We start from the raw sequence: 19,944 nt of genomic DNA, 5'->3' as shown, positions 1-19,944 counted from the left end.
TCACACACCAACAAAAAAGAATATATAAATAATATGCATTTTTACAATATGAATTTAAATTTGCGATTTTTTATCAAAAACAAGTCATCACTTTTTATAAATTTGAAAATAACAATAATAAACAAAATATTTACATCTCGAAGTAGAATTATACAAAAAATAATAAATACTGTTTAATTTGATTTACCATTTCGTAAAAAAAATCTACAAGAGGTAGGAGTGTCCTTTTATACATTTATAAATCGAAACGAATTTATTTCTCAAAGAAACCTCAAATGAAACCAATATTTCGTTGAGGCACTTTTTTGCCGTTCTAAGATCACGAAATATGAAAAATTAATATTTTTACTGATACCTTCCATATACCAAAATTGGCATCGATGTACCTGCCCCACCATAAGATGGAGTGTATATTAAATTTGTCATTCCGTTTGCGATATATTCACCGAAGACACCATAAAATATAAATATTTTTAATAAAAATAATATTCTATGTCGATCTAGGCATGTTCGTTTGTTGAAATCACGATAGAGATAACAATATTTAAGATAAAAATTTGACCAGTAAGGAAAGTAGTAAAGTCGGGTTGGGCCGACTATATGATACCCTTCATCACTTTGGGTATATTCTACATACATATGTATCCTAAAAGACGTCGCCTTTTGAAGAAGAAACTTTGACATAAAATTGAACGAACTTAAATATGTGATCTTTGTCTATATGTAAACCGATTAACATCAATCCCTGCACATGCCATTTTGCAAGCTATGCTAAATTTTGTAAATCGATTTAAAGCAAACTTGACACATGGTATTTATTATTCTTCACTGTATAAAATGTAATATCAATCAGGCACCCATTGATTATTTGATGTACAATAAATATGAATAGGTCGAAATTACATATGGAAGCTATCCTACATCTAAATCTGAACTGATTTCAAGGAATCTATGCAGAGATTAAGTTATATTAATTTCAGTATGTTGTATCAATGGGTCTGTAGTGAACCATTTACTTCAAATCGGACGAAAATATATATAGGAGCTATATGTAAATCTGAACCGATTTCAAGAAAACTTGACACACTAAAGAATATACTAACTTCAGTACATTGTGCAATTGTGTGCCAGTCGGCAAAAAATGTTGGGTCTTTAGTGCACAATTTACATTAAATCGGGCGAGAATATATATGGAGCTACATCATTCTGTACTGAATTCAGTTCGTTATGCAAAATTTCGTGCAAATCGAAGTATATAAACTGACTTTGGTGCACCATTTACCTTAAATCGGACGAAAATATATATGGGAGCTATATCTTTATCTGAACCGATTTTCATGAAACTTAACACACATCATTCTGGGCCTAATTCAGTAGCATATGCCAAATTTCGTGCAAATTGAAACATATATAGGGACTTTGGTGCACCACTTACATAAAATCGGACGAAACTATATACGGGACTATATCTAAATCTGATCCGATTTTCAAATCGGATCGACCTGTACTTTGTTCACAATTTTACATCTACAGACGGACGGACATGTATAAATCGACTCAGAAATTGATTCTATGCATATTCTCAAAAGGAACCATGGGTCTATCTCTTTTCCTTTTGCCTGTTACAAACATACGTACAAAGACATATTACCCTGTACCACAGTGTGGTGAAGGGTATAATAATGGACTTCTTTTTCCCCAACCTAATATATTAAGGGGACCCCAACTTAATATATTAAGGGTGTCAAAATTTCAAGTGAAAATCTCAAGAATTCTCTTGACGGCAAGAGTGATTCTCAAACTTTAAACGCATTTTTCTTAAAGCATGTTTTTACGAATGGCGGGAACGATAACTCAAAAACTAATTATCCAATCGATTCCAAATTTTTACACGTTTCTCTGTGAGTGTATAGCTATCGTATGAACTAGGATAAAGCCAATCGGTGAAGATCTTCTTTATTTTTTAACCTGGTATGTGGTCAAAAATATTTTTCAAAGGTCCGCCGTCAATAATACTAGTTCATACAAGAGACGTGTACTCTTTATGACACCGTTGGAATTTTCGGATTCCGACTTTAATTACAAAAAACAACAACAAAACAATAAATTTTTTTTTTTGTAAATTATTTTTCTTCTCTTTTAAATCTTCAAATATATGTGCAAAGTTACAAACCTTAACAAGCATAGGTATTAATTTGCCAGCTCATTGAAAATCTTCAAAAATTAAAATAAAGAATTGGGGGGGGGGGGGGGGGGGGTTGTTTCTCTTAAAATAAAAATATTCTGTCATACAAGTAATTTTTTCAAATAAATAACATGCAACTACTAATAAATATCACATGCTATAAATATCGTTCAGGCAATGTAAAAAAAAGTACCCGCACAATAGTAACATTTGGTACAAAATTTTTGTTTACACATTTTTGTTCGTATGCTTTGTTTTGATATTGTGTGCTTCTACTTGTTATCGTTGTATGAAAACAAAGAACTGGAAAAATACAAATAAATAATAAAAATATGGAACCAGACAACAGAGAGCAACTAAATGTGTTTTTGTTTTCAATTAGTTTCTCTTTATTCACTGCTGTTCGTAGTCTTTTGGCGAATATTGACATTTTTGCAATACTCGAAGTCAGTCACAATACGGAAACGACAGTGAACGGTAAGAAAGTACCGCAGCTTAAAAGGGCACAAAGATCGCGCACAAAAAATTTTGGAGATTTTGCCAAAGTATTAATAATTATTGTAAGGAAACAAATAATAAATGTTCGGTAAAAATAAAAACAATGCAAAAAGAATATTTAAATTATATTCTTTGTTCGGTTGAACTCCTTTGTTCGTGGGTTTAATTTTTCTTGAACTTTTGCGTATTTGCCAAAAAGACATACATACATATATACATATGTGTCTCCAAATGGAGAAGTTTCAATGATAACAGCTGACTGTAATGTGGAAAAAAGGGGTAACAAAAACAAATCCAACATTGATTTCATTATCATGTTTGATAAGCAATCAAGCTGACTGGGCAGACTATGTAGAAAGTAAAATTAAAAATAAGTAAAAAAACCGCCGTTAGTCAATGATCGAAAATAGACATAGAAATAAAATTGTTTTGGTTGTAATGTTTAGAAAATAATAGATGCATAATATTCTTAAAAAAATATAATTAAAGTAAATAAATGGGAGGAATATGGCCTATACCAATTTCAAGGCCCGATCTCAAATTGTATTGAAATTTTGAACATAAGAAATGTGGGTATCACTATGTAGTGCATGAAGTCCGTTTAAAAAGTGCCGAAGACCGTCCTCCCGCCAGCAAATAACATTTTATTTAAAATGTAATATTCTGTCGTGTTGTCGATTTTGACATCTGTCCATATGAGAAAGTCTACGTAAGCGTTCCAGCGTAAGCGTTGAAGCCCATATTTAAAAAGAATTGGACAACCCGAACTTTGAATACCCTCCACCATAGGTATACTGACAGATACTTAAAATGAAAATATAGGAAACATACAAAAAAGTGTACCAATGCCGATAATTCTACAAACCGGTTTATGTAAACCATTGCGAACACCAAATACAAATTTCAGCAACTTTTAATGAAAACCCCAATGCGTAGACTAATACTAATAACGCATGGTAGAATATACATTCGTCAAACTACCTCAATTTCGATTACATAGTGTAGGAATTAGCGAATATTTGGGGTTATAGTTATATGTGGGCTATACCTAATTAATGACCGACAAATGTCAATTTCGAACTCAATTGTGTCTCAATTCTTTCCTTCAGGAGGTATCATTATATGAGGGGAGATGCCTAAATGCTGGCCGATATATTTCATTATCGTCAGGTTCGAGTTTTTTATCACGATTTCCGTAGAAAGCGGAATGATTACAACCGATGGCTAAATCGTCTTAGAATTCCATAATTTGTAGGGCAAAACTGGCAATTTATACATGTTATACATGTTAAGTTTGAAATAAATAAAAAAAAAAATCGAGTAACGACTATCCCCTATACTATGGTAGAATACGCCTATATGGGGACAACCCCTACACACGGAACTAATCAGATAACTATTTTAATATAAGAAGTTATATGGGAACTACCACTAAATATTAATAATTTTTGGAAGGAAGATTTGTTACCGTATGCGACTACAAAATTCCAAATTACAGCGACTTCGGTTGAAAAACGCGCTCAAGAACCCCAAAAATACCGAAAATTGGGATGCCCTTATATGGGGGCTATGCCTAAACGTGGACCGATATAGTCCATCTTCGAACTTGACCTGCCTGCAGTCAAAAGACGACTCTATGCAAAATGTAGTTGATCTATCTCAATTCCTTCAGAATATAGCGTGATTACAACTGACGGACGGACATGGCTAGATCTTATCAAGAACTTTATATGGTCGAAAGTGAATATTTCGATGAGTTACAAACGAAATGACAAAATTAATATAGCCTCCTCACTAGGTGTAGGGTATAAAAAACAGTAAGGAATGGGAGCTATATCTTAATCTGAACCGATTTTAAAGAAACTTAACACACATCGTTCTAGACTCAATTCAGTACGCTATGCCAAATTTCGTGCAAATCTAAATATATATAGGGACTTTGGTTCACCATTTACAATAAATCGAACGAAAATATATGTGGAAGCCACATCCAAATCCGAACCGATTTTCACGAAACTTAACACACCATTTTGGATTTAATTCAGTATGCCATGCCAAATTTCGTGCAAATCGAAAGATGTATAGGGCCTTTGGTACACCATTTATATAAAATCGGAGAAAAATATATATATATGGGAGCGATATCTAAATCTGAACCGATTTTCACGAAACTTAACACAAATCGTTCTATACTCAATTCAGTTCGCCATGCCAAATTTCGTGCAAATCGAAAGATATAAAGGGACTTTGGTACACCATTTACAAAAAAAAAACGGACGAACATATATATGGGAGCTATATCTAAATCTTAACCGATTTTCACGAAACTTAACACACATCATTCTATACTCAATTCATTTGCCTTGCCAAATTTCGTGTAAATCGAAAGATATATAGGGACCATTTACAATAAATCGGACGAAAATATATATGACAGCTATATCTAAATCTGAACCGATTTTTCCCATTTTCTATAGGGTTCGTCCTTGAGACAAATAAATGAGCTGTGCCAAATTTTATCCAATTCGGATCATAAATGCGACGTGTGCTTTGTTTACAATTTCACATGGACAGACAGACGGGCGGACGCACATGCATAAATCGAACCCGAAAGTGATTCCATGCATATTCTCGTTTCCTTTTGTCAGATACAAAAATATGCACAAAGACATAAAACCCTGTACCACAGTGTGGTGAAGGGTATACAAAATAGGTCAAAAAGGGTTTTACTCAAAGAATTTTTTTTATTACACCATGGGCTTTTCTTCCATTTTTATGCATGGTGTAACTAATTAACTGCAATTATAATTATATTATCATTTTATGTGTTAATACCTTTGTTGTAATATGGATATTCTTATTCAAATTAACATTCTTTGATAAATCTGCATCAGATAATACAAAAATCAAAAGGCAGGTTGGTTTATTCCTAAAAATACTCCATAGGCTCGGCTCTTTGTTGCATTCTTATGCATGGTGTAATCAACTGAAATTATAATTAATGCCGAAATAATTATCTTATCATTATTTTTGTCTTATCTCCTTTGTTGTGACATACACATACATACATATCTACACTTAATTGCATTATATCAGTTACAAAGAATATTATTTGTACAAAAATATAAATAAAAGTTTATTTCTTTTCAGCAAAGAATATATTCAGGGCAATTTGGAAAAGCAACACAACACCCAACACTCAGGAAGAGAGCGGCATTTCATTCAAAATGAATAACAAATGGCTAAGTATTGCCATTTTTATGGCATTATATATTAACCTTTCCCGGGGTTATTCAGCATTGGAGGATGCTCGTATTATTGCCGAATATAAAAAGGGTTTATCCGTGAAAGGCATCCGGTCGAAACCAAACGAATTAAATCACGCCGAAATTGCTCGAAAACTGGTTCATCAAACAAATTGGGCTTCGGTTGCTACAATATCACAAGATCCAGCAATAAAAGGTTTTCCCATGGTTAATATCATTTCGATTAATGATAACGATGTACATCAAAAGTCAACGGGACGCATACAATTTCTATTAACTGATTTGGATTTTACTGGTATTGATAGGCAAGTGAATAATAGATCAACATTCCTATTTACCGATGAGCAAAGACTACACTGTTCACAACCAAGTGGTTATCATGTACCATCAATTGATCCTATGGAGCCGACATGTGCCCGGGTGATGATAAGTGGACAAATTAAAAAGGTATGGGCAGGCATTCGTACATAAAAATTAAATAAATTTCATAAATTTTTGTTTTGCTTGCAGTTGGACAAAAATAGCCGAGACTATGACCCAGCACTGGTGTCATTTGTTGAACGTCATCCAGCAGCTAAAAATTGGATAAAAGGTAAGCAGTTTTTCGAAATTTGATAATCAATTTGAGTTGATTTATAAATGTTGTTGTTTTCTTGTTTAAAATATTACAGCCCACGAATTCTATTTATGTGAATTGGAAATTGAAAATATTTACGTATTGGATTTCTATGGTGGTCCTCATAATGTCAAACCCGATGATTATTACAATATTAAATTGGAGTAATTACACAATCAAAATAAGAATATGTAAATAATAGGCATTTTACAACATGATTTTTAATCAGAATTTTTTTATAAAAAAGCAACAACTTGTGATCACTTTTTATTAATTTTGTAAATAACAATAATAAAGAAAATGTTTACAGCTCGAAGAAGACTTATACATACGCCACTGTATGTAAAAAAATAAAAATAACTTTCTGAATTTTTAAGTTTTATGCCTTTTTACGACGAAGGTTCATTCATGTAAATGTTTTTTTTTTATTAATTTTTCTTTCGACATGATCGAAGTGGCAATGAAAAGGAAAGCCAGAGAGATACTACATTCCCACCAATATGCGACGCGTTTCGCCTTTGGTTAAGCGGTTCATCAGGCATATGGGCAATGTGGCTTAAAAATGTCGTCACTTGATAAGTTGTATTTATGTCGAATATTGTTGCGAAATTGCATCTAAATTCAACCGTGTCAATGTTCGGACATTTGGCATCACACCAGGGCATTCCTCTTCAGATCCGATTTTTCTTGTAGTAACGGACTTTTTTCCATACAGACTACAATATTTTTTCTTCAATGGTAATAAACTGCATATTTGATTGCAAGTCCGCTCTGCATGATATACGACAGATAGTTAATTTATGTTGGGATCCACGTCATAGTAACACAGAAGGGAACGAGATAGCCGACGAGCTTGCTCGAGGGGCTCACAATCTTCCGATTGAGAGATCTGTGCAACCACCCATTGGTTATGTCATTTTCAAAATCCGCTTTTTCTACGGCGTAGTAGTTGGTAACAGATGGTCGAGAGAACCTGGTTGCAGAATCTCAAAAGCTATCTGGCCTAATTCGCTCGCCGAACAACTTCTTTGATTTTGCCACATAATAAGACAGAGAGAGAGACAAAATCATTGTGGGGATCATAACAGGTCACTGCAGTATTAGATCTCTCACTTCGAAATGGCAGTCCAGCGGAGAGGATTACTGTCGTTTATGTGAGGACGAAGAAGAGCTAGAAACAATTGAACATATCCTCTGATAATTTTTAATAATTTCTTCTCTAAGAGGGGTTTTACACTGTTGGTGATTGGGATTGCTGTTGAGAGTTCACTCTCTCTCATTGGTAAATTGGGAATAGAGTTGGAAAACATTGCCACAGGTAGGAACAAAAAAGTACGAAAAGGTACCTAAAATTCTACTTCAAATGATAATTAATCATAATTATCGATAAATATTGGCCAATATTTATACCAGTTATTTTCATAAATAATATATGTTATAATTTAAGCGTAAATGTATTCAAGAATAATAACAAAATCTACTACTTGTTTTGGTGCGTTTATGTCAATTCGTACCTATTGTGAACAAAAAGTACGCTTGTTACAAAATTAAAAATAGCGCAACTCTAATTACTCTCTCAAGAGAGAAAAACTCTCAACACCAATCCCAATTACCACAAGTGTAAAACCCCGCTAAAATAGACCCCAACCAGATCCTAGGCTTTGTCAAAAATCTGACATGACTAAAATAACCATCTCTAGACTCTCCTTCTCCTACTATTTTCTCCTCTCTTCCACTGTCTCTTCTTTTCGCATTTTATTTTCCGGTATAAAGGATGATCACAATGGACAATAGTCTCCGAGTGGACGATTACTACTAACAACCGTACATCCCTAACCTAAGCCTGGGCTTTGTCATGTTAAAGCTAATCAGAGCCTATCTTCCCCTACGGAAATTCAAGGAATTTTCAATGACTTTCTTATTACAGTCAAATCTTTCATTTGGATATAATAATACATTCTGGGGAAGGCGAACAAAAATAAGCACGAATCTCTTTGCTGGTTATATGTGTGCGCCCAGCAATGTTTTAAAATTTAGAAATTAAAATAATAATTATGGTTGCAAAATTATTATTTTTTTATTAAAAACTTAAATCAAACATTCAAGATACAACTAAACAGGTACCAAAACTGAATAAATTGTTTACCTCTAAACATAAAAAAACGATTCATAAGTTGACTTAAAAATATGGACAAAAATAAATTGAAATAATTCTATCTTCTAATATTTGTGTAGAGATGCATTTTAATATATCAAAAAAGGTTTCACTGTGAAATTATAATGCAAGGGAATTTCATTGAGAAATCATTTAAAACTAAATATTCTTTTATATTTCATATATAAAATAAAGATAAAGATGAAAAAGTTTAACTTAAGAATTTAACACAAGCTTTGTTACAAAAGAAAATAAAAAATACCACACCGGTATTAAAAAATATAAATAAACTAACAAAAAACATAACAAATTCAATCACTTCATCCAATACCGGAGATTAACATATAAATTCGAATATGCTTAAATTGAATATATAATTTGTGCACTTTTCTATTTATCATACATTGCTGTGGAGGATATTTGATGGTGTGATTTTTTCAGCGACGCCACAAATGGTTCAATATGCTTACATGCAAGCTTCTCTTTCCACATGAGCAAATTTTTTAAATCATTCAAGACAATTGTACATTTTCGATCAAAAATTTCATAGAATTCTAATACGTCAATTTGACCTTTTACAATGTAGATGGCAAAATCACATAACTGCATTAGGGTTTTAGCAGCAATCGCACACAATCTGTATGTATATATGTGAGTGTGTATGTAAATATGTTTAATAATAATATTATGAAAATTAAAACAAAAGCCCTTACCTTTCATCAATATTATAGCAAATAGAAATTTTAATTGTTGTCAATATATCGCTATAAAATGTAAACCAAATATAATGTTCGTCATAACTGTGTAGAATATTTGTTCGAATTTCCATTATTAATTCATACGATTGAGTTATGAAATCTGCAAGGGAGAAAAAAAGGAAAAATGTAGATATTTTTATGAGGAAGGTATAGTGGTATAGTCATATGTGACACAAAGGCTCATTCAGTTTCGCAAATTCAATCATTAAATCGGAGAGGCCTTCTCCTCAACCATACAGAGAAAACCGGCTTCTGCAGAGGATATTTTCAATTGTTTCTAGCTCTTCTTCGTCCTCAGATATACGGCAGTAATCCACTCCGTTGGTGTCCAATTTTGAAGTGAAAGATCTAATCCTGCAGTGACCTGTTATGATCCCCACAATGATTTTGATCTCTCTCTTATTGTGTACCAGCAGCGAAGACGCTCTTTTGCGAGAGAATTCAGGCCAGATAGATTTTGACATTCTGTAAGCAGGTTCTCTTGACCATCTGTTACCGACTACCTCGCCGTAGAATAAGCAGATTTTTCTAATGACATAGCCAATGGGTTGTTGCAACGATCTCTCAATAGGAAGATTGGACGATTGTGAGCCCCCTCGAGCTAGCTCGTCGGTTATCTTGTTCCCTTCATTAAATTTTCTATGAGAGGGAGTACAGTCGCTGATGTGAGTACTCCTCTCCAAGAAGTCACAACCTGGCGTTATGTTGAGGATACTAACGTGACCATAGTTTAGCGATTTTCAGGCATCCGTTTCTCGGAGCTTCAGAGCACATCTGACCGCCTGGAATTTAAACAGAATGTGGTTGGAGATTCAGGATCGCATTCAAGGCTTCTTGAGAAGAAATGGTACTAATGTGACTATGTTCCCTCTCATAGAGACTTTAATGAAAGAAAGGAGAGTTTCCTAGTAGGGAATCCTGGACTAGTGGCTCCTTACCTCTGCCAGGTCTGTAATTTTTCACTTAAAAGCAGTTCTTGATTGCAAGTTCGCTCTGAACGATACACGACAGATAGTTAGCTTATGATGTGTTCCAGGATATAGTGACATTGAAGGGAATGAGATAGCCGTGGCTCACAAATGTCAAATCTTCTGATTGAGAGATCTGTGCAACCACTCATTGGCTATTTCATTGGCAAAATCCGCTTATTCTACGTCGAGGTAGTTGGAAACAGATGGTCGAGAGAATCTGGTTGCAGAATCTCAAAAGCAATCTGGTCCAAAAAAGAAACACCAACCAGAACCTAGGTTTTGTCAAAAATCTGAAATGGCTAAAATAACCATATCTAGGCTCTCCTTTTCCTACTATCTTCTTCATGCTCTTCCACTCTCTCTTCTCTACCCTTTCTCTTTTCTGGTATAAAGGATGATCACAATGGACAATAGTCTCCGAGTGGTCGGTTGTTTCTAACAACCGTACACCCATAACCTAATCTAAGTGTCCGAATTGTCTGTATATATAGATTTATAAATAATTAAATTTTCTACTTACTTTTGCATGCCAAATAACGAGCATGTTTTAACTCGACAATGATGCGATATTCATTTTGTGGACCAAAATATTTCTTAGCATGTAAAAATATTGTCAGCTGCAGAACGTAAATATCACGATCATTTTGTTTATCGGATTTTAAATTACGATCTAATTGTTCTTCTAAAATACGTAATCGTGTACGATATTTTGACAGCAAGCCATGATAGTGTGTGCCACATTTAGGGCATACATTTCGATCGGCGGTTAATTCAATTCCTTTACATTTGTCACAATAAATTATGCTACGAAGAGTCTGCAGAAGCAAAAAGTATACAAATTATTTACTTACTTATATAGCCGGACGGGCCGACTATATAATACCCTTCACCACTATGGGTACATACAAGAGGCGCTAATATATACAATATCCGGCAGATAGAACAGACATATAATCTTTAGATTTTTCCAAAACTTAACACACATCATTCTTTACCTAATTTAGTACGTTTTGCAAAATTTCGTGGCAATCGGAAAATTTATATGAGCTTTGGTGCACCATTTACATTAAATCGGGCAAAAATATATACGGGAGCTATATCTAAATCTGACCCGATATTCACAAAACTTAAGACACATATTTCTAGTTTTAATTCAGTACGCTATGCCAAATTTCGTGCAAGTCGAAAGATATATAGGGACTTTGAGGCACCATTTAACCAAAATCGCACGAAAATATATATGGGAGCTATATCTAACTCTGAAGCGATTTTCACGAAAATTAGCACACATCATTCTAGACTCAATTAAGTCCGCTGTGCCAAATTTCGTGCAAGTCGAAAGATATATAAGGACTTTGGTGCACCAATTACATAAAATCTTAACCAATTTTCCCCAATTTCAATAGGATTTGTCCTTGGGCCAAACAAATGAGCTGTACCAAATTTCATTCAAATCGGATTATAAATGCGACCTGTACTTTGTACTTAAACTCAAAAAGTGATTCTATGGATATTCTCAAAAGGAACCATCGGTCTATCTCATTTCTTTTTGCAATGTGGTGAAGGGTATAAAAATGGGTGTATTAACTTACAATAGAATCTTGTATATTCGACTCAGAATTACAATGCTCACAATGGCATTGAATTTTACCAAATTCTTTTAGAAAACGTTGTCTATCCGATTGACAATTAAATGAAATATTTGATGTATAGGTTACATAAAGTTGTTCTCCTTTGTTAATGGGTTTCAGTGCTTTTCCCATAATTACACCATTATTCATAATACTGTAAATAGAGGGCAGTGAAATTTTGTTGTATAACAAAATCATGTCTCATCTAACTTACATTATTTCCACATTTGGCCTACACGAATATTCAAATTGTTTTAGTAACGGTGCATACATACTTGCTAGCTGATGTACACAGGTGCTCCGCTCCGCCAGCTGCACAAAGAAATCCGTATAATGATTGTGAAATAAACGGGTATATTTCTTGACAAAATAATAACGTTGCATATCGTCTATTTGGGTTATGCTCGAACATAACAGTTTGGCAGTTACGGGAGTTAATGCCTCCTCGGCCTGTTGTCCATAGATAATTTTATTTATTAATTCGGGATTAAAGTACAGCTCGGCAATGTGATCTTTATAGATGCTTAGCAACGAATAGAGGCGTCGACATTGGCGTTTAGAATTATTCGGCGTGCAAATGATGGATGTTAATTTATTTGTATTTTCTGTAGATCTGATATATTGTTGCGATTTTTTCCATATCTCCTTCTTAATATCAATTTTATAATATTCAACAAGATCCTTGTTAATGATTTGGTCATTACGTTGTGTCGCCGCCACGGCATTTTTTAATTGTTCGGTGGTGTTGTTTGCAGCAAGTCCTTGTAGCAGCATATCGAATTCATTTATTTCAAAATCAAAAGTATTCAACAGGAGATTACAATGTATGCGCATTAGTATACAGCCAACAATAATTAATTTTTGTTTATCGGACATTTGTAAACGCCGATAATAGTCCTCAATCATGGTTGTCTTCGCATCAATAAAGATGGCCAAACGAAATGCCGTTGTGACCAATGTCGAATATTGTATTTCACTTAAAAGATCATATCGAGGTTCCATTGCCAATATTGATATGGGTGCTTGATTTTCATCATCACTAAATTTCGTTACTTTTAAATCATCCAATAAATGAAACCAAACATCTACGGCTGTACGAAAATTACGATACGACTTAGTGTTGAAAACTAATTTATCCAATATTTTTGATATTTTGGCAAATATACGAAATATTTGGCTAGCATCCAAATACAATAATGTTAATTGCATAAAACCGAAACATTCAATTTCATGTTCGAGCCGATCCTTTCTCATACAATTGACGGAGCAATAAGTTTTGTAGTGGCATTCCAAGCAAGTATATATTTGTTGTTTACACATTCGGTAACATAGCTCACAACGTATATATGGAGCTTTAATTGATTGATACGTTGGATTTTCGATGAATATAATTTCACCACGCTGGAAATCGTTATTCGATATCATGAGACCATTTCTATGAAATAGGTAAAATAATAAAACATAGGTTATAAAGGTTAGTTGGGTATTTTAGTTGTTAAGGTCTGTGGAGTCAAAATCCGTGTCGTGTCGGGGTCGAGAACCTATATAGCCAACATCTACACAAATTTAGTATACAGATTAAGAGTTTTGAGGGGAAGACTATAGAAAAAAATCAGACCTAAGATCTAACAATATTTTAATAGAGAAAAAAAATGCCAGACCTTAGGTCGACAATTTTTTTCAATTGAAAAAAACTCAGACCTGAGGTCTGACGAATTTTTTTTCTATAGAATAAAAACTCAGACCTGAGGTCTGACGAATTTTTTTCTATAGAAAAAAACCTCATCAACTGAGGTCCTGATTTTTTCTATAGAAAAAAACTCTGACCTGAGGTCTGACAAATTTTTTTCTATAGAAAAAAAAACTCAGACCTGAGGTCTGACAAATTTTTTTCTATAGAAAAAAAACTCAGACCTGAGGTCTGACAAATTTTTTTCTATAGAAAAAAACTCAGACCTGAGGTCTGACAAATTTTTTTCTATAGAAAAAAACTCAGACCTGAGGTCTGACAAATTTTTTTCTATAGAAAAAAACTCAGACCTGAGGTCTGACAAATTTTTTTCTATAGAAAAAAACTCAGACCTGAGGTCTGACAAATTTTTTTCTATAGAAAAAAACTCAGACCTGAGGTCTGACAAATTTTTTTTTATAGAAAAAAACAGACAAATTTAGTTTTCCAATAGAAAAAAATTATATCTAAGGTCAGACAATTTTTTTCTAAAAAAAAAAATTACAGACCTGAAGTCTGTCAATATTTTTTATAGAAAAAATCTGATCTGAGGTCTACAATTTTTTTTTCTAAAAAAATCAGACTGTAGTTCTGACAATTTGTTAATGTAGGGCCCACCAAATATGCAGCGAAAGTGCGAGGTCCATTTTGGTATAGGTCCATTTTCAGGGCATCTATAGAACCGACTGTGGTCATCTTCAGAGATTACTTTTAGGAGTTTTAAGATGGGTTATATAAAGACTGATTTAGACGTCGTCCATACAGCTTGTCTCGTATGGACCAAATGTCGCTTTTGCGTAATCCCATTAATACAACTCGAAAATTGTCTATTAGACCTTTGAATATAATATTTGTAGCTATTAAAAATAATTACCCATTTTCACTGCATTTCCTAAACGTTTCGATAGTTTCAGTATGATTAATCCCATTTGGAAAAGTAGTGTATATTTCTTTCAATTCATTTTTGAAATTGTCAAGTTGTTTTTCAATTTGTACTGTAATTAAAAAAATATATAATTTTAACTGTGGAAAAAATTAAAGAGCTTTCGTTACTTACCAAAACAATTTCTTTGTAGAGATTTTCGTGTTAATTTAGCTGTGAATAGATTTTAAATATAAATAAATATTAATTTAAATTAAATATTTTCATTTTACCTTTAAATTCATTGTATTTCTCAGTGTAGATTTTAGCCTTAGCATATTGGCTCATCATATACATACAAATAATTAGGTGGCCCAAAACTTCACAAACATCATCGTCCGGTACCTTGGCATATTGACAAATATACATAAACATTTCGTAGTCTTTTGTGGCACACTGAAAATATATAGCAATTTTACAGAGTTTATAGAAATTGGAATTGGACCTGAAAATAATTAAAGAATAATTTCTGTTTCCCCATATATACAAATATTTTGCCCACCTTTTCATTTCCAAAATTTGGTTCGAAATTCGAAAAAATTAAAATACACTTTTATTGAATACTGAATACTAAGTATTTTCATTTATTTATTTCTGCTTCTTTAAAGTAGATAGATAGTAGATTTACTTATAAACTAATCGACGAAACATATCCCATATCAAATTATAATTAACATCCCCTGACATATTTATATATTTATTTTTAAAAGGTGGTATTAAATTTCCCTTCGATTACAAAGAGATTAGAAATATTGTTAAGACTTTCGATTTAAATGTGTAGAAATTGATTTGATATGGATATGCCGTCCATTTTGCCTGAAAATGCATTCGAATATATTCGATTTTCTTTAATAATAAAATACAAAAAAGAACCCTACAACCTAAATTCAAATTATTTATTGAAAAGTTTTAGAAACGTTGCTGGAAATTCTGTTGCTGTTGATTGAACATCATTTGTTGGGCAGCAGCGGCTGCTTGTTGCTGCTGCTGTTGTTGTTGTTGAGCGGCAGCAGCTGCAGCTGCAACTTGTTGCTGATGGAAATCTTGTTGCTGTTGTTGTCCTGGATGCACCACCTGTTGATTTGGCTGTGGACCACCACCAGGACCAGATAGTCGTACCCTCTTCGAATTCGGTTCATGACTATGTTGCTGTTGTTGTTGCTGCTGCTGCTGTTGAGCTTGTTGTTGTTGTTGAGCCTGAGCCTGTAGCTGCGATTGCTGTTGTTGTTGCTGGGCCTGTTGTTGCTGCTGTTGTTGTTGATGTTGTTGTGCTGCAGCCTGTTGCTGCTGCTGTTGACGTTTTGTATCCGATTTATCTTCCTGATCATCATCTGTTAAAAACTCCCGCTTTGGATATGGAATTGGACAACCGGCAAAAACATCTTGGGTTGGTAATGGTTCTTCTAGGAAATATGGATCTTGCATGGCCATTTCTGATGTGATGCGTTTATTGGGATCCATCAGCAACAGTTTTTGAAGTAGAAGAAATGCTTTACTATCCGGCTTTATTTTATGACGGTCCATATATTTGGCCAAGGAACACGTGGAATACGATGAACGTTTAAAGTCTTTGGTCAGGGTGTGATGTTCAGGCATTTTCTTAATATCCTCCCAGTCTTTATCCTGAGGGAAACCCATAACATTGAATATTCTATCCAATTGATCGTGATGATAGGGATTGCTAGTCTTAATATCCTCTTGGCGACAATGGAAAATGGGTTCAGATGTCAGCAATTCAGCGAAAATACAACCAATAGCCCAAATATCAATGGCCTTGGTATAATGTCTGGCTCCCAGTAATAATTCTGGAGCACGATACCAAAATGTTACCACCACAGGATCAAGATCGGCCAAAGGTTTCAACGGAGCATTGAAAAGTCTCGCAAAACCCATATCGGCAATTTTTACTCTACCCCTTTCCGGTCCATCACCCATAACCAAAATATTAGCTGGCTTCAAGTCACGATGTAACACCCAGTTACTGTGTAAATAATGGATACCATCGAATATTTGATACAGTAAACTTTTCACCATTCCCCTTGGTACGACCACTTGCTTCTTAGCAGCCTTGGCTGCTCGATGGAATTTAATAATATGCCAGAGATCATGTTCAGCATAGTCGATGAGCAAAAACACTTTACGGTCCGTGTGGGACAAAAATACTCGTATCAATGCGATCACATTCTGATGTTTTAATTCGCGTAGCAAGGCGATTTCACGACATGCCGACATCGACAGACCGGTACCATCGATTTGCTTAAGGGCGTATTCCTTGCCATCCGATGTCTCTTTCCATTTGGCTTTGTAAACATGACCATAAGTACCCCGGCCGACTTTACAACCTTCATAGTTGAAGAGATCTTCAACTTTGGTGCGTTCCTTTTGAGTTTTCATTTTAAAGTCGTAATCCATTGTGCGGAATTAGGCTTGACTCCTTTTTTATAATTTTACAAAATAATATTTGGAGAAGATGCCAAAAGTTTTTTCTTGGGCTTTTGTTTACTTTTTTCCGGTATGCAAAAGTGCCAAAAATAAACAGCTGCCGCTGAACTACAGAGTTGTATTCGAAAATGCAATTGTTGTTCTCAGAACAGATGTTCGAGATTTGTTATTAGGGATGTCGATATAAGAACATATTGTAATGTCGGGAAATTAATAAAATGTGTACATTAACTGTTCCAGTAAAAATTACTCAGATATTGTAAATATTAATTATTGGGAAGCAGCGAATCGTATATATACTACAAGCCATGTTTAAGCGTAAGTTAAGTTTAGAGATTCGCCTTAGTTTTTTATCATGAAATTACAAATTATAATTGAAGGACTCGCATAGCTTTTTCGATGCGACTAGTCGATATGAGATTCATGTTGTTACAAGCAGAGGACACTGTTGGACAGCCAATAAAATGTTCTCTAAAGGGAGAAATATGGGAAAAGTTCCCAACAGAATATACATATCTAACAGCACTATTGAATGCTATTCCTTTCTCATGTTATGCATGTTAGCTGCGGTAGTACCAGTGCGTGAACCCTTTTTCTTTATATGCTGAGGAAGGAGACGGTCGCAGCTATAAACCACTCTATGGATAAGAGATGTAAATGACAGCTCATCATCAATAAGTACACCAAGGATTTCTAAAACGCCAACAATTTGATTTTCGACCCCTTCGTATTTAGGTCATGAGTATGAGATTTAGGTGTTTACCGACTGATTATATATTCTGTCTATTTTTTAAATTTTGGGTCCTATCTTCGAACTTAATTTAGATTTGAAAGAAATATTATGTGCAAAAGTTGGAAGAATTCGGTTACCTTATTTGAAAGTAATCGTGTGCATCTTTCAATTGCCCGAAACGGATATGGTCCAAAGTAATATGTGATATAAAACTGTCATATCAAAGGATATCAAACGTCCAGGCACATAGACAGATAAACGGAGGAGATTTTCAAATTGACTTTCAATTGCCGAAACGGATATGGTCCAAAGTCATATCAAGGGGTATATGTCCTCATTATAAATATCGTATTTATACAAAAAAAAAATATGTTTGTCATGGACCGATTTGCTCAATACTTTGCTGATCCAAATATGTTTCTAGTGCCTCTCCCACAAAGGGTCAACATTTGTATATAATATACACTCCACCTTATGGTGGAGGGTAACAAAATCTCTATAGTGTTGAAATCATGATAGAGCTTTGAATATTCGCATATAGATTGTTACTAATCATAGGATGTTTGGTATTGAAAACGGGATATATCTGTCCTCGTCTTGTTATAGCCCATTATGACAGTACCGCCAAATTCTCCGTATTTTGGGAATTTTTGACACGTTTTTCAACTGAGATGCCTGCAATTTGGTAAGTTGGTTTTGATACGGTGGAACATCTTCCTACCAAAATTGGTAATTTTTTGCGGATTTTTTTTGTGTTTTTTAAACCTAATTGGATGTAAGTTCATATCATGTGTTCTTATTGGGTGGCACATGTTCCCACCAAGAATTATATACATTAATTTACCATGGCACATCCCACGATACCGATAAATTACCAATGCTTTAAATGTCCAGTTCATTGTGAAGGATATTATAAGTTCAACCAGGTCGAATTTCACGACTTTTCTATTTGTTAATATTTGCAAAAGCACAGGGGCCCGGGCCTCTGGCTACGTCGTTGGTCTTAACGGAACTTTAGAATCCAACATCTGAAGAAATCCCAAAAATGTTTATACCCTTCACAACAGGGTATTATGTACATATGTTTGTAACAGGCAAATGTAAATAGACCCATGGTTCCTTTTAAGAATATGCATAGAATCATATTCTGAGTTGATTTATGCATGTCCGTCTGTCCGTCGGTCCATGTGTTGATGTTAAATTGCAAACATTTATGATCCGATTTGGGTGAAATTTGGCACAAGTCACTTATTTGGCCCAAGGATGAACCCTTTTGAAATTGGGAAAAATTGGTTTTGTTGAAATCGGTGAGGAGTTAGATAAAGCTCCCACATATATAGATACTTCCGATTTTATGTGAATGATGCATTAAAATCACAATATTAGTCTGATTGAGACAAAATTACGCACAGCGTACTGAATTAGGGTCAGACTGATGTATGCGAAGTTTTGTTAAAATCGGTTCAGAATTAGATATAGCTCCCATATATAGATTCGCGGGAGTGTATGTAAATGGTGCACGAAATTTCCAATATTTGTATAGCGAATGCAATTAATTAAATTTTTTTCGATAAACACAAAATTTAATTGACCGATTCCATCTCAATGGTCCTCAAAAGATGCTATGTCTGTTCTATGTACATGATATTGTATATATTAGCATCTCTTGTACGTACCCAAAGTGGTGAAGGGTATAATATAGTTGGCCCGTACGACTTTTGAACTTTCCTTAATGGTTTAGTTATGACTTTATAACCATAACTAGAACCTTTAATAAAATCTATGTAAAACCATGTCCGAAAACAATCAAGCTTCTTATAAGAATTTTAGTATTTGTTTTTCGGCTCATATTTCAAATATATATTACACTTAATACACACGCACTCTATTTTTTAGCTTTCCCACTAACTGTTAGTTTAAACAATTTAAAATATAACTAATATTACATACCTCTAAACTGCATTCATGGTAGAACAATTGACCTCGTATTTTCAGAGCATTTGCCAAAACGACACTGTCTTTGGGAGCACGCAAAATT

The 19,944-nt window shown here is 34.1% G+C and overlaps 2 protein-coding genes across 2 annotated transcripts; one reads left to right on the top strand and one right to left on the bottom strand.

The window, feature by feature from the left end:
* Nucleotides 1-5,910: 5,910 nt before the first annotated feature.
* LOC133334914 (protein CREG1) lies at nt 5,911-6,733 on the top strand. Its single transcript, XM_061543228.1, has 3 exons — nt 5,911-6,396; nt 6,460-6,541; nt 6,621-6,733. The coding sequence occupies exons 1-3, from the start codon at nt 5,911-5,913 to the stop codon at nt 6,731-6,733; spliced, it is 681 nt and encodes a 226-aa protein (XP_061399212.1).
* An 8,907-nt stretch (nt 6,734-15,640) lies between these two features.
* LOC133334919 (cyclin-dependent kinase 8) lies at nt 15,641-17,145 on the bottom strand. Its single transcript, XM_061543233.1, has one exon. The coding sequence runs from the start codon at nt 17,141-17,143 to the stop codon at nt 15,641-15,643; it is 1,503 nt and encodes a 500-aa protein (XP_061399217.1). The 5' UTR covers nt 17,144-17,145.
* Nucleotides 17,146-19,944: the final 2,799 nt, after the last annotated feature.

This window comes from Musca vetustissima, unplaced genomic scaffold, assembly GCF_032173495.1.
Source record: "Musca vetustissima isolate MV318-11 ecotype Yass unplaced genomic scaffold, APGP_CSIRO_Mvet_v1 utg15884, whole genome shotgun sequence".
Lineage (NCBI taxonomy): Eukaryota > Metazoa > Arthropoda > Insecta > Diptera > Muscidae > Musca > Musca vetustissima.
This window is presented reverse-complemented; position numbering and strand designations above follow the sequence as displayed.